At 42.9% G+C, this 13,693-nt stretch overlaps 1 protein-coding gene across 5 annotated transcripts in view; it reads left to right on the top strand.

Annotated features, from left to right (window-relative positions):
• The window catches only part of LOC142589844 (golgin subfamily A member 2-like), a 163,282-nt gene that overhangs the window by 48,928 nt on the left and 100,661 nt on the right, over positions 1–13,693 (top strand). For all 5 annotated transcript variants that reach the window (XM_075701476.1, XM_075701492.1, XM_075701468.1 and 2 more), the window contains one exon: positions 9,875–9,957. In XM_075701476.1, coding sequence (XP_075557591.1) covers positions 9,875–9,957 — 83 coding nt within the window. The remainder of the gene's footprint in view (positions 1–9,874; positions 9,958–13,693) is intronic.

Genomic DNA, 13,693 nt, shown 5'->3' with positions numbered 1-13,693 from the left:
GATTTCTTCAGTTTTTGTCACTTTGAGATAACTTTGTGCACGTCACTTTTATTTAATTCAGAAGCGACGCTTGCCCAGATTGAATTACCTCCAGTGCAGACACGATCTTCCACTAAACCTGAGTGATAGATGAAGGGGTGTTGGGACCAGGATTTAGTTAAATATTGCCAGAAAGCATCAGCAGATTCAGCAATATGTAAGAACTGTCATAACACATGGCTCGAATGCTCAGTGGGCTTCGCAGCGCAATCAAAGCAGTGTAATGTGTATGCAGTGGGTGTTATGAATATTGCCAATTTACCTGAATGCCAAAAAGAGCAAAAGACATGTGAGCAAAAGACATTGCTTTCATGCTGCCAAACCTATTGAGCTCTACGCGGATGGCACAGAGCTTTTATCATGCCCTTGTGATGCGTGTGTCGACGTGGTTTCTCGAAGCCAAGAGGCCAGGCAACACTGGCAAGAGCAGGGCCAAGCAGGATTGTGTAGATGCTTTCGTGTTCCTTGTCAGTGGGTATAAAAGCTGCTTTGAGTGTTTTTGAGAGCTCACAGGAAATGTCCAAGACGGTGGCTGACCATCTGCTGGGCTCAGGCAGGTTCCTACTGGCAGGACAGCCTAGTAGGTCGCAGAAATTGAGAGAAATGGGAAGGCTTTAAAAAGAGACTGAAGAATAAGGCTCAAGTAATTCTTCAAGAAAACACTAGGTGTGTAAGCAATCAATGGGTGGCATAAATTGAAAGGAACTATGATCAGGCCCCAAGAAAGTTTGGAATAACCTAAAGGCTTTGTATAAGACTTCAGACATAACACATGGTCATTTAGAGGATGGCCAGAGTAACCTTCTAGAAAATGAAGTAATGACTTTTTTTCACTAATGAGGTTTATTTGTGAAAAGTTACAAGAAAGCTTTAGAGATTTCAGAAACCAGGTAACCTGAATTTGGGTATTGTCATTTGTTTGGGTACGCTGTGCATGCAGCTAGGGCGGAAGGCGAGCTCCAGATCTAGCCATGCACAGTTTCGTGGTACTCCCCAACCTGTAGCGCCTGGAATTGCAGCTACGTCAGGTTCGGAAGAATATGGCAACCAGCGGTGTCAACTCTAACGTTTATTGCTACAAGCAATAAAGGACACTGGCAGAGGGATGTCCATTATGTAATAAGTAATAAATAGGCATGCCTCATTGCCTGGGATAGTCAAGCAAACGAGGTCACTCACAGGTTGCAGAAGGTATATCAGTCTGGCAGGTTAGAGGTCAGGCGCCAGAGAGAGAGGGTCTCCTCCGGTAGCGCACTTTTATAGCTTTTTACCTTTTGCAAAGGGAATGTCCTCCTCGCCCATCGGATACCTTTCCCTTTTCCATGATCTGGTTCCGGAAGGGTATGCACGTCATGAGAGCAAAGGAAAACGGGAGGGCGCATAGTGCCTTCCTCCTGTGTCTATGCTGGTTCTCGACGCATCCGCAACATGCGAACAGTACGACGTGAGTACATGGGAGGAAATGAGCACATGTGCTCCCCACACATTTGACATTCACATGGAGTAGATAAAATAGAAAAAGGTAGAAATAAGGCTGCCTAAGTGTACAGGGACATGGTCGGACAGAATACCAATGAGATTCTATTATCCATGGCCAAGGGGCCAGAAAGACACACAAAGAAAATTACAGTAACCTGGAGGGAGAGAAGGACGAGCCTGATCTATAACAGAGAGAGAGCACCAAGTTATACAGGCCTTTCAGGTAGTAGGCCAGAGAAGAAAAAAAAATTTCTTTTAATATTAAGCCAGGATTTAAATAACCTTTCTTTCCTGAATAAGCACGTCTTATTTAACTTCATCGACTATTTAAAGTGGAGAAAATGGTTCATTTTATTTTTTGGCAGGTAATTTTTCTCATAAAATGTGGTAAATGTGCTAGTCGCAGCAGCAGTAACAAGTAACTAATGAGTTGCTGAATTGAGTAAAGCCTTGGCGTTTATGTAGCTAAGTGTGGGACCTACGCAACGAACTAGGATAAATGCAATGGCATAAATATTAAGGAAGGAATGTTCGATAAACTAAGCAAAGTGAAAAAAATTGCCAATTTGGAGCAAACTTATTTGCAAAATTTGCAAAGCTATAAATGCAAAAGTATTGCATCATTTTTTTTATTCTAGTTCGTTGCACACATCTCTATGTGAGGAATGAGTTTGAAAAATTCGCATCAAAATATTCATTTGAAAAGAAGTTATCAAGGTTTGCATAACGTGAGGTGGAGCAAGATCTCATTTTGAGAAAAACTTAACCAAATTTTCACACCGTGTGAAAGATGTCAAAAATAACAAAAAGGCCTAAAATGCACCATCTTCATAGCTAAAGCCCCCATGAGATGCACTAGTCTCCTTTTGTTCATGTGGTTGCTCAGCGGCAACATAAAATGAAAAAAAAAAGGTATTTTTAATAATATTTATATAGAAGAAATAGTACTGATTGTCCGTTTTACAATACGAAGGTATGGGCTGGAAAACTCATTGCAACTCCCAAACTAGTGGCGATAGGAATATAATTTCTTTTGCAACAGCTTGCGTAATCTTTGGGAATACCTAAAATGTAAAAAACAAAAAATTAGTATTCTGAAAAAAAAAATTTTTTTTGACTTTTGAAGGTGGCGTACCATCTTAACAGTTCATGTCGGTGTAGTGTAGGATAATAATGCAAGTTGTTAAGATCCAGCTGGATGAGTTGGCAGAGGAGGTAAGGTTGCTGATAAGTTCAACTTTGCCCTGCAATCTGTTAGCCGCCTGGTTAGCTCAGATGGTACAGTGACTGCGCGGGAAAGGTGGCGGTCCCAGGTTCGAGTCCCGGACCAGAATGAATTTTTCTTCAATTGCGAGCCTTTTCTTTCGAGGAACCCATATGGGTTTCCTTTATTGCAATTACTATAATTGGGTGGATGTCTCGTTTTCCCTCTATAAAAGTGTTGATGTACATGTGAAAGAAAAGTGCCAGAACACTAATATGCTCCAAACTTGTAGCATGAATGTTCTTGAGTTTCCTCCTTGTCATGTTTTGCCTGTTTATCAACTCTCCTTTTTTTTTCTGGCTTGCTTTCCTTCATGAATTGACTGGCGAGATGCCTATTAGACAAGAGTTTTCCCTCGCATGGCAAGCTCTAGTAGTGAATCTAGTAGTACTTGGTTTTATTCCAATTTGCTGCAAGACATCTGATGTTGCACTGTTTCCGCTGTTAAAATGACAGACAACTTTGAAAAGGCCATACTTGAGGATTAGCAGGCTAATGCACACACCCCTTGGATATCTTTGCCAAATCAGGCCAATGAAACATTCATTTGCATTTTGTGCCTTCCCATGGAGACACTTCTTTAACAGCCCATCTGAGGACAGGTCTCTGTACACAAGTAAGGCATATGCTATGCCTTGGGTGGTCATCAGTGGAGCTGTAATGGAACAGGGCTGCTAGAGTATCCTGCTTCATTGCTGTGAGGTCTCCCACATTTTACCTAATAGCAATGATTGCCTGCATCGTACGTACATGACATTCTTACTTACCTAATAGCAATGCCATAGTAGTTTTGTAGGTGATCAGTCAAGGTATCAGTAAGCTGCCCTTTGCCTCTTAAGCCACATACTGTCTTATTTAGTTTCCATAACCTGCAGCCAACGTGCTTCTGAATGTGGCCGATGCATTCCAGTTTCCTCACGCTCTTGTGCCTGTACATGTCCTTCATGGTTGCATGAGTCTTGAAGTCGCTATCACCATATAAATCTACATACTTTAAACCACGAGCAGCTTCTGACCTGTCAAATATGCAGTAGAGCCCAACTGGTTCCATACCACCTGCACTAGCTTTGTTCTTTGTGTGACTAATGGTGTGGTCCACCTTCCACCGCAAAAACTTAATATTGGAGAGAGTTTGTTGTGAATCTTGCATGCCTTACACATGCTGGACAGTACTTCAACATCAATGACTTTCCTGGTATCAACTGAGATCAAAGAACACAGCCATTTAATGAAGAGTGTCCCCTTTTTACCAAGTTCCATCTCCAGATATGCCACAATTATTGTTCTTGACAAAGCGGCGGACTTCCCCAGCACCATCGACCATTGACTTTACCACAACTGTTTCTGATGCAGAAGAAACCTTGGACGATATCCTGTCATAAGCAGTATGAGATGAAGGTGGGGGCATGTGCCCGCATACCCTTTGCCCAATTGCTGAATTGCGTACACTAAACATACATTATTTTCCATGGCGTGCCCCAGTTTCTTTCATGTTTCAAAGGTATTGACATAACTACACTCACAAAACATGGCACAGATAGAAGACACACCTTGCAGGGAAAGTTCCTCCAACTTCAGTGAAGTACTCATTCATTGAGGGCAGGCTAACAATGCAGATACAGCTACAAGAAGATCAAGATTGATAATCCCGTTTCCTTGATGTGAAGGGTTATCCAGCAGTTCTTCATACTTCTCCATCACATTTCCAAGCTATGAAGCACTAGCTATCAATTCTGCATTCACATTGTTGCCTCACCCTTCGTTTGCTGTGTCTGTTGCCTGTAAAATGTCGCTTCGGCTGCTTGAACGTCCTAAACTTCGCCATCAGGCTGATAATAACTCAATCTTTATTTCACTTCCTAAGCTGAATACAATACATGGCAGAAAAAAGCAACGCACTTCTCCATGAGTATTGATGCTGGCTAAGACACAATGAATATAAACCAACAGGTTGGAGTGTTCTGGCACCCCCTAATGACAGATTGCAATATAATGTAATATATAAAGTATTCCACAGCACGGTTTTGATGTGAGCAAAAATTAATACCAAATTGACGTACTGATATTGTAAAAAAAGAAACTTTAAAAAAAGACTAAAACCGAAACTTTTCAATATCGGTTTTACCACGCACGGTGTACCCTACAAATTAGCCTGTAAGTTTTGAACAAACCAAGGCAGAAGCGTGATTCATTTTGCAATAGGTAGAGGACTGTGTAGTGTTGCATAGAAGTAAAGAATGTCATTTTATCAATGAAAAATTAGTATTTCAATATGTCCTTGTACCTTAAAGCCTAAGTGGAGGTGCTGCATTACCTTTTAGGGCGATTTGCTGTGATATCGTTTTTCTAGCAGACAGTACACACATTCTTCACGGGCTGGTGGACATTTGTGAAAAGGAGGTAGATGCATTAAGCTTCGAATTTAGTGTTGAAAATAAAGTAATGTGCAATGTAATGGTGAAAGTAACAATTATGCTATTGTGTTTTGAATTCCTGACATTCAAGGTGTACTAGCACAGTAGAATCATATTATAGTGAAGTTCTCAGGACCTAAATATCATTTGCTATATTAGTATCTTTACTATAACCGTAGCTCACTGTTTTGCCTTTCTGTAACTATGATAAAACTTTCCTAAGCATGCTTGGTTGATTTTTATTCTAAACAGTGCTAACTTTCTATTTATTCAAATGCAGATTACACATCTTCAGTAAAAATTAAATTCTGGGGCTTTATGTGCCATAATCACAATCTTATCATAAGGCATGCAGTAGTGGGGGACTCCGAATTAATTTTGACCGCCTGGGGCTCTTAACATACACCAAATCCACGGTACATGGACATTTTTGCATTTCACGTCCAGCGAAATGTGGCCATAGCATCTGGGATTTGATCCTGGGACCTCGTGCTTAGCAGCGCAATGCTACCACAGCGAGTATTGCACATCTTTGGCTATGTTCTTGTGTTTCATCGGTTGAGTGTTGATTTTGTAAAGCAGCTCCCGCTTGTCAAGAAGAGACAGAACCTTCCATTTTGATATGATGGAATATTAACTGGCACAATTACGTAAGCACTTTAAATTACGTAAGCAAGTATGTAAGCACTTTTAAGCCTCACAGAAGTGTTTTTATTGCTCAAGGCTGCATGAAAGTGGTTGTTACTGTGCAAGATGCAGACCAAAGAAAGGGAGGGGCAGCTATCATTACACATGTAGATGTTGTCCTCATTTGACAAGCGTGCCGTGATAGGAAGCTATGGTAACCACCTTGGTAAGGATCAAGGCAGCTTGTGCATGAAGGATTTGTTGTAGTTACTAAAACTGTGTACTGAACCATGGTGAGATGATCATTGTTTACTTTGTCATTGTCTGGAAGTGATAGGTTTCATGCATTCTTTATTTTTTTATTATTTTTATTTTCTTTAATGCCGGGACTACTCATGTCATTCCGTATATGGTAAAGAACTGTATTTTTAGGTTTCATATATCTTTTTGTTTACTATACCCATCTTCCCTACGGTATATTTGAGAAAAAATACATGTATGCATACGGGATCAGAATAGAGACTGGCATTTCTCTTCACTGTAATCGTTAGTTCACTACCTGTGGGTTCAGTATAAGAAGGTTCTACTGTACCTTTGTTTACGGATAAATTTTAGAAGGACTTGCATGTGAGAGCAGAGTGACAAAGTAAAGAAAAAGAAATGCTGCTGTCATGAGACATAAGGACACTCTGGTGTTGGTATAACAAAATGGAAGCAATATTCAGGATCAGGAAGAATGGTAGAGGGTGTCATGTTCATATTACGCTTAAGATCAGGTGCTACTACTAAATTTGAAGTCAAACAGGTAGTTATTATAGACAAGCTTTAGGCACACTTGGCACCATGACACATGAACCAATCCAAGGTGTGGGGTCCCTAATTCCTGGGACAAAGGAACAACAATGTAGTATAAACATTCACAAGGGCATTTATTGCACCTTTCATGCGCCACTACCAGCTAGCCAAATTAGTACCAACAGAACATGCCGATCACGGACGAATTGAGGAAGTCCGACTCAACGTGACAGGATATTGAATGAATATGTTCACCCCTGTGCTGGACACAACGCCTAATTGTTTGCATGTAAAATCACTTGAACACTGACGCGTTCGAATGATCGAGTTGGTTCCTCCCAATGCCTCACTCGGAAGCTTCACGAGATGGTCCCACAGGGCGTGCCAACAGGTGCACGACAAGTCCGCATGCTATGCTGACCCCAAGCCAAAGAGGAGAGGCTATTCTCCTTTGCAGCCGAGTAACCCTGCCATTATGTGTCATTGGCTGCGCAACACTCGCACCATCTCTAGTACTATATTGCAACTACGCCGACGGGCGGCGGCACTTAGGTAGGCGGAGAGGCCAGATTGCAGAAGATGCGAGAGCCATGCAAAGAAAACATAAGGGGTGCAAGAGAGTCAAGCGTCCCCACAAAGGAGAGACATCAGGTGGTCAACCTTTGAAATGCGAGTGGTGAAAATCAAGCTTCTGTATTGTGGAGTTCTCACATGTGCTCTTGGGACAAAGGAACAACACAGTAGTGCAGACAATCACAGTGGCATTTATTGTGCCTTCTATACACCAATCTGTAGCCAGCCGAATTATTACTGATAGCCGATGGGCGCACGACAAATCAAGCAAGTCCAACTCACCGTGACCGGATAGCGAGTGAATATGTTCACCCGCATGCTAGACACCAATGCCTAATCGTTCGCATGTATGGCCATGCGAACGGTGGCGCATTCGAACGATCGTGTTCGTCCATTCCGGTGTTATGCTCCAAAGCCTTTCTCGGGATGGTCCCATGAAGCATGATTTGCGCACGCGCGGAAAGTCTGCGCTGCTTGCCGAGCCCAAGCCCAAGAGGAAGACTTCGCCTGCTACTTTTTGCATCCCTGTAACCCCTCCGTTACGTGGTGTTAGCAACGCAACTCTTGCGCCATCTCTCGTAATATGCTGCAGCCATACCGACCACCGCCGGTGTTTAAGTACACGGTGAAGCCGAATTGCAGGGGACGCAAGGTTCATGCAAGGAAAACAACACCAGGGGATGTATGAGAGCCGAGCATCCACTCAGTATGAAGAATGTTTCAAGCAATGAAGAACTGATGAGCAGCAAGAGCTTTCAGGTACCTGTATGCTGCAGTGTGGATCATTGGTGGAGAAAACTGGATTTCAAATAAAAACTGATGACAGAGTTCAGCATGGAATACCAAAATTACCTTGAAACAGAAAATAAGAGATTGCAAGAGGAATGCATGTCACATAAATTTCTGTTTTCATAAAGTGGCACCTGTTATCACCCTCCTAAAATTGGCAGCCTCTTAATAGTTATCTATCTAGAAAATTGACTTGAAATTGATTCTGGTGCCAACTTTGAGCTGATGCTGAAGCTTAAATCACAGCTGAATGCAAGGGCAGCTCCACAAGCATTGCCACCATGCATGTCATGAAAAATAGACCCCACATTTATGTTGACTCAGTGATAGGTTCCCCCTTCCACCTTACACTTTGGGAATGTTTACTAAAAGAATAGAAGGTTGAATTATAATTGTTTGTCAATGTATGGTATCTAATTATGCTCAACTCTTTCCTTACTGCACCTGTTGAAGTCTATCAGTTTGACAGTTTTTCTGTGCTTTGTTAAACATTTATCTTGCAATTCTTCTACTAGCAACATTATACACCATTTGAAATGATGACTGAACTTCAACTATTTGTCATATTTAACTAATTTTATCAGATTGGGGAGTCTGGAAAAATAAAACTCCGACTGGAGGTATTGTCGAAACTAGCCTCCAGTGCTCCTAGCACTTCTTCAATAAAAAAATGCAAAATTTGCGCTTTGGTCAACTTTGCAACATACTTTTTAAGTGACAGCAGCACTGAATACACAGAAGCTTCTCTCAGGTTTTCAATTTTTCGATGCAATATCTAGGCTGTTTAAATGATGTCTCAAACAATGGTGCTCACGAATGCTTGTTATTTTGATAATTTTTTCGTCTAATATCAAGTGCAATCTTATTTTCCCCACTGTGGGTCGCTTTTATCCACCAGTGCTTCGAAATCATGCATACAATTTATTAGGAGCAATCCTTCCTGTCATGTAGGGTTTTTGCTTGCACAAGAGCATGCAGCCGACTTGAGACCTACCTTCCACCAAACCTTTACTAGCTGTCTGTCTAATGTCTTACATTTTGAACACAGCCTGTGCAAGTGCCCTTAGTCATTACTGTATTATATTGCACAATGCTCCACATTACTGTACATCACTCTACAGCAGCTGAACAAAGCATGTGGAGGCTCCAGCACTGGTTGAATGTACACTAGACTACCTTGCTTGCATAGAAAAAGCTGATAGAACACAATAATGAAGTATGAGGAGGCTTCTGCATGCTCCCTGGCCTGGCAACCATTGCTTCACTAGCTTAAAGAATGCAGTAAAAGAGAAAGCAAGGTGCTTGCTGCAATGAGTAAAAACAAATGCTCCCTGTACAATAGCAACTTACCCATTTTCACATTTGTGAAGTGACTGCTTTCGCACATTGCATGGGCATCATTATGGCTAGTATTGACGTAATGATGTAACATTATTTTATTTTAATTTATGAATACCGGGTGGTGAAGAGTTTGGGGTGGAGCCAACAAATCCATAATGCCAACAAATCTTCATAATTTTTTAGCATGATCTGACTCCCAAAATCTGGGAACTAAGAGCCAGGTGCATGTTTTTTATATTTCAGATTTTTTTTACTCTTAGTACTTATAGTAAAAATAGCAAATGATTGCTTTTATTCGTGTTCCTTGATGCTTCTTTGAAGATTCACGTAAACATTCTCAGAAATTGACTGAGGAATTATTACTGCTATACATCCATTGAAAACACCAGTGATTAGGCTATTATATTATGTATTGCAGTATATGTTGCACCTAATATATCTGCAAATAAAATCTTAAGACATCAAAGCACCGAAAATGAGCCCATTTCTTACGATAACGAAAGAGTTAAGCTTCTTTTCCTTACATGAGTTTTCAAGTTTGCTTCCTTTGCAGTTTCTGAAGATCCTGAAATTAGGCTGAAGCTCCAGCAGTATGAGCAAGAGCTGGAAACTCTTAGAGCAGCATGTGAAACACAGGTAATATTTGCATGCTTTACTTCTAGCGGCATGTAGGGACTGAAAAAATAGCTTGTTAAGCATGTATATTATGTGCTGTGTCTACTTCATTATAACTTGCCACAGGCACTAAATTTTATAGTGTCTACAATGTATTCACAAGAAAAACAATATATTGTTGTCGAGAGCATGTTTATTGTTTATCATCCTAAGGCAGTTTCTTCTTCAGTGCAGTACACCAGCACCAAATTTTGTGCACTATGAATCGCATCCATTCTGCCATCAGGGAAGTTGGAACTTCTTATGCCATTGCGCATCAATTTCTATTCTGCTCGTTGCTGTGGTTGCCACAAAAGGAAGTCATTGCATGGCCACGGCCATTGTGCCTTTATGATCTGCACTTAAATTAGCATCCATGACTATCTTGCCAATTGCTCATACTGTGTAGCTGCTGGTAATAGCTGCAGTAGTAGCTCAGATGCATTAAACTAACAGTACCTAGTGGCGCTATTTCGGCGCCATTAGTTCATCATAATGTAATTTAATTCAAGCCCCATTGTGCAATGTCTATAGAGTTTGAAATTGGCGCAGGGCCAATTTCAGAAGCCATTGGCAGTGTTACAGATGTTGGTGCATGAACAGTGCTTACTTGCCCCTGCGTGTGCAGCACTGCGCAGGCAAGTGCACAAGCAGGTGTTGATTTTTTGAACACCATGCAACTCAATGCATCTGCTCTGATCCTTGCTGCACTGAGTTTCAGGCGTTGGTGGTGGATGCGAAGGTTGAGTTAATTAAATAGGATTTTTCATGTTGGTTTTTTGGAAACGAACAAAGCACTCATATAGGGGTGGGCAAATAGTGTTGAGGCTGAACGAAATATAAATTGAATAGTGCTGGAAGGGAATCAAATAGTTTTGGAATAATAATAGTTTTCGAATTTTCACCATTAATATAAAGCAATGTTCACATCCTAGTATCGCAGTGTTAGCAAGTCATCAAACTGCGTATTATCAAGCATGGTTTATTAAAAGCAAATAGAGCATTAGGAACAAAAAGCAGTTTGTTTGCATGCTGAGAACTCTTCGGAGCATAAGAAGTCATGCATTAGCAGTTGATGTTTAGAAAGGCAGCATCCGTTTAAACTATCGAAACTAAATCGGAGATCAGCATCGGCTGTGGCAACATCAAAGCAATGAAAACAGACTTTTTCTCTACTTGGAATGGTCGCAGAGGTTGGTGCCAACGTTAAATTAAAAAAACTTGCAGCGAAGCACGTTCAGATTAAATTTGAAGAGGGGCAGCATTCATAAATAATACCAGAGTCCTTCAATGTTTTTTCTGGTCATGAAAGTGCCACCTCAATTTCATATAGAGCCAGTGCCCACCGCCAGAAGCATAACTGTGCATGACAGGGCATGCGAATGCCACTACCGCTGTGCTTGTGTGTGGGGCAGCCTCGGTATTCTAGCTCTCTAAACTTCCGCAGCTGCTGTTTTACTTGAACGTAACTACTTTTGACATTCCACATGCATCACTAACTGCCTGAGCACGCCTTTTGCCAGGAAATGAGCGCCCAGAAAAAAAAATTGTCGCTCAAAACATGCAGCTTGCCGTGGTCGGTCAGGAAAAAAAATAAATTCTGGGATTTTACATGCTAAAATCAAATGACTACGAGTGTGGGAATCGAGGTGCCTTCCCGCACCTCCTCCCCCCAGCTTGCGTGTTGTGCTTAGCTTGTTCTCTGGGAAATGCCGCCGTATTGGCAACATGGCGGACACGGCTAGCGCGCCAGAGCTAACTTCCTGCGCAAACTGTGCTTCTCTCTCCCCGGCTTGAATCACCGTGCAAGCAAGTGTCTTCGGGACGCGCCCTTATTGGCCTCTCGAGTGGTGGCCCCCGAGCGCCCTCTCCACTCGAGCTCTCTTCCGCTTAGCACTTTATCGCCGCAGCAGATGCTCACAGGTCCGGAATGAGTTGGTTACATGGGACCCTTGCTCCCGCGACTTCTCGTTCTCGCGCTTGGTGGACCGCTTCCTGGTTAGCCCTAGTGCAGTGGGCGCGCATACTTGATTGGTCTTGCGGTGAGCCTTTGCCATAAGCACTGTGCTTTATCTTGGGTGTATAAACCCGTCCTTGTTGGCGATCTGACTCTGGAGCTTCCTCTGCACTGTGTCGGAGAGTTGACAGACCCTCCCGTAGCGCCTGTGTGCGTTGCGGAGTGGAGGAGCATCGTGCCCTATCCTGACCGTCACTTGTAGGGTGGTGAGCCTTGTGCAAACCCATCTCCACATAACTGGCATCCAACTCGGTTTTGGCATAGCATCAGAGCAGGCCCCTTCACGGCCCTCGTTCCTGCTTGATCCCTTAGCTACGGACTTCATGTCCTTCTGCGTGGACAACACCGACAGCATGAGGTACATTCGCCTCGGCGACCCTCGGTTTCGGCCACCGGGAACGATCCCTTCTTTGGACAGCCCCTTGGTGATGTTGACCGCTCGGATGTGTACTCTAGTCCTAGCCATGCCAGTTTTGGGTTTCCTCAACTGTTTGAGACGTGCGCAGAGCAGGTGCCTACTAGCCCCTCCGACGAGCTCTTCCTGCTCGCTGGCTCCTTTTCATCCAGAGCGCAGGAATTTCGAATTAAAGAGCTTTTACTGCAATGATTGCATTTTTTTTTTATCTGATACTACCCACACTTTAACAGAAAGTGTACAGCCTTGCACGACGAACAACCTGGCACTATGCGCAACCCAGAGTTTGTGCTTACCATAAAATTTTGCGCAAGCGCCCCCACTATGGTGAAAGATAATCCAAGAAAGTTTGCGGGCAGGGGAGGGGAGGGCCTTTCTCAGCCGCGGAGTGAAATTCAAGAGCTGTCGGCCCCGGATCTGGCGGCCAGCGAACTAGGCCTATACTGTCTCCCAGCGATTGCAGTCTCGCCTGGTTTGCTTGTTTGCTTCCGTCGGCGTCAGTAAAAGCAAATGTATTGCAATTTTAAGCACAACATAATTGTGTACACATTGTGCTGAACAACACAGGTGCTTTATTATACAAGCTGCACATGGTCGTGTTGCAAGCGCCACCGGCCTCTGATAAGGTGGCCCAGCGAGCTAGGCCCTCCGGCTCCTAGGGATTGGTGGCTGTCAACGGAGCCAACGTGCCAATACTGTGGACGTGGCCTTGCGGAAACACATCTACGCTGCTCTCATAGTTGTGTTTATATTGGCATCTTTTGTTTAAAGCAAGAGAGCTATGCAGACACGTTTGTTTTAACTGTATTTGCCAAGTCATTCCAAGTGTCCATGCAGGGGCATCGGTTCACCGCTCGCTCCTTTATATAATGTGTTCCATATTGTCACATGCGGCAAGTCGGACTCCGACACGTGACGGATCGCATGCAAAATCGCACCGTTTGCCTCGCGCTATGTGACACGTCGCACATTTGACCAAAATGGTGACTGAGGAAGGCTATGGACATGCAGATACCTGGCTATAGTGAACTATCTCAGCAATAAATTTCTTTCTCACTAAATTGCTTCATTTCATGCAATTTAATATGCAATTTCATGAAAAGTTGACAACTGTAGCCAAGCAGTCTGGTGAAAATGCACGAAGTGGTACACCGAGTGAAGAGAGGGGGCGCTTGCTTGATAGTTGATGCCAATTTCAAACTTTTCCCACCTTTCTTGTGTCTAGTTTTTATTGCGCGTACTTGAAACCACTCGAACGTACAAGGGGGATTGCACGGGTGGGGGAG

This window comes from Dermacentor variabilis, chromosome 1 (assembly GCF_050947875.1).
Source record: "Dermacentor variabilis isolate Ectoservices chromosome 1, ASM5094787v1, whole genome shotgun sequence".
Classification (NCBI taxonomy): domain Eukaryota; kingdom Metazoa; phylum Arthropoda; class Arachnida; order Ixodida; family Ixodidae; genus Dermacentor; species Dermacentor variabilis.
Note: the sequence above shows the minus strand (reverse complement) of the source record. Positions and strands in the feature narration are given on the sequence as shown.